This window comes from Monopterus albus, unplaced genomic scaffold (assembly GCF_001952655.1).
Source record: "Monopterus albus unplaced genomic scaffold, M_albus_1.0 scaffold52.1, whole genome shotgun sequence".
Lineage (NCBI taxonomy): Eukaryota > Metazoa > Chordata > Actinopteri > Synbranchiformes > Synbranchidae > Monopterus > Monopterus albus.
Window position 1 is genome coordinate 1,933,156 of NW_018127932.1, and position 1,402 is coordinate 1,934,557.

Below are 1,402 nucleotides of genomic sequence, written 5' to 3' on the forward strand. Positions count from 1 at the left end.
TATCCTCTTCCCCTGCAGGCTGCAGCTCACTCGGGGATTTCCTGTCACGTAGCAGCCAGTTGGGCATCCCTCTCAAAGACCTGCTGAGGCTGGTACCCATCTTGCTGGGCTCTTCGTCCGGACCACAGCCACTGCCGGGCTTCCCTTTGCAAGCATTTTGATCCTAGTGCTCTGCACTAGTCAGATGACTAGGAGCCCATCAGAGCTGCAGTTCATAGCCCTCTGCGAGCATCGGTAGGACAGATAGCCGAGTTCTGCCTATGGCGCCTGTTGGAGTGTACAGCAAGTGGGACCAAATGCAACAAAATGTCTGTCTGTGTCACTGCAGTGTGCCTGAGCTGCAAATGAGAAGAACTGTTGTGAAAATAGACTTTCCTTCTCAATCAATAGAAAAAGGAATAACTAATATTAGTGTTTTGTAATATAATATTTCTGTTTGGTTTTTTTGTTTGCTTTTTACAACACAAAGAATGTAGACATTTTTGTGATACACTAAATCCAGAGTGGGGACTGTCTTCAGCAGACGACCTTTCTTCATCGCCAAACAAAGACAGAAACAAGTGGTCAGAGATGGTCAATCACCCCAGTGTCCGTGCTGCCTGTCAGACCTCTCCTGTGAGCAGGCGAAGACCTAAGCAAGACAATAAAATAGTCCCTGCACACTCTATGAATACTGTGGTTTATGTGGTGTCTTAATGTTTTTGAAGACGATCATTTCCAGGGTGTTGTTTCATTTTTCTGATGAAGGTCTTGCTGCTCATTCAGCCACTGTGTTCTGTCATTGGCTAAAACAACACAGCCTCCATACAGCATTGTCATGTGTTTGTTTAACACAGACTTCATTGTTGTAGTGCCAGCATTGGTTCTCTGTGATCAAGATGAAGTTCTTTTGAAGTAAGGTGGGGATTAAAGCAGGTTGTTGGTTCGTTTTGGGTGGTTCCTCACATGAAAGGAATCCCTGAATCCTCCAGTGGTTTGATAGTAAAAATCAAATGCCCTCCCCCCGACAAATTACACGGGGGTTTAATCAACTTTTGCACTTAGTTGGGAAGACATTGGCTGTTTTGGTCTCTTACACTTGATGAATAAACCAAATGATGCCTTTAAACAATCACTGTGGCAAGAACATAAGTAGTAATCAGAGAATTCAACCAAAATTCTAAAAGGTCTGAGCGTCAGCAGCAGTGCACACCAGCACAGCTAGTAAGAACATGAAAAGCTGCTGCTGGTGAAATCAAATACTGTCCACAGTGTCAGGGTGTTTTCTGGAGAACATTCACTCGGCTTTGTGATGCTGTTGCATTTTCTCATACAGTTGCATGTGATTATTGTGTTTAGCCAACAACTTGGAGGCCTAATTCTGTGGGACTTTCCTGAATGCAGCATAAATGCCTTAAGCCCC

At 44.4% G+C, this 1,402-nt stretch overlaps 1 protein-coding gene across 1 annotated transcript in view; it reads left to right on the top strand.

Moving 5' to 3' along the window:
• Window positions 1-1,049, top strand: part of anapc1 (anaphase promoting complex subunit 1) — a 40,836-nt gene extending 39,787 nt beyond the window's left edge. The window contains exon 51 of the mRNA XM_020601876.1: window positions 19-1,049. Coding sequence (XP_020457532.1) covers window positions 19-161 — 143 coding nt within the window. The 3' untranslated portion in view covers window positions 162-1,049. The remainder of the gene's footprint in view (window positions 1-18) is intronic.
• Window positions 1,050-1,402: the final 353 nt, after the last annotated feature.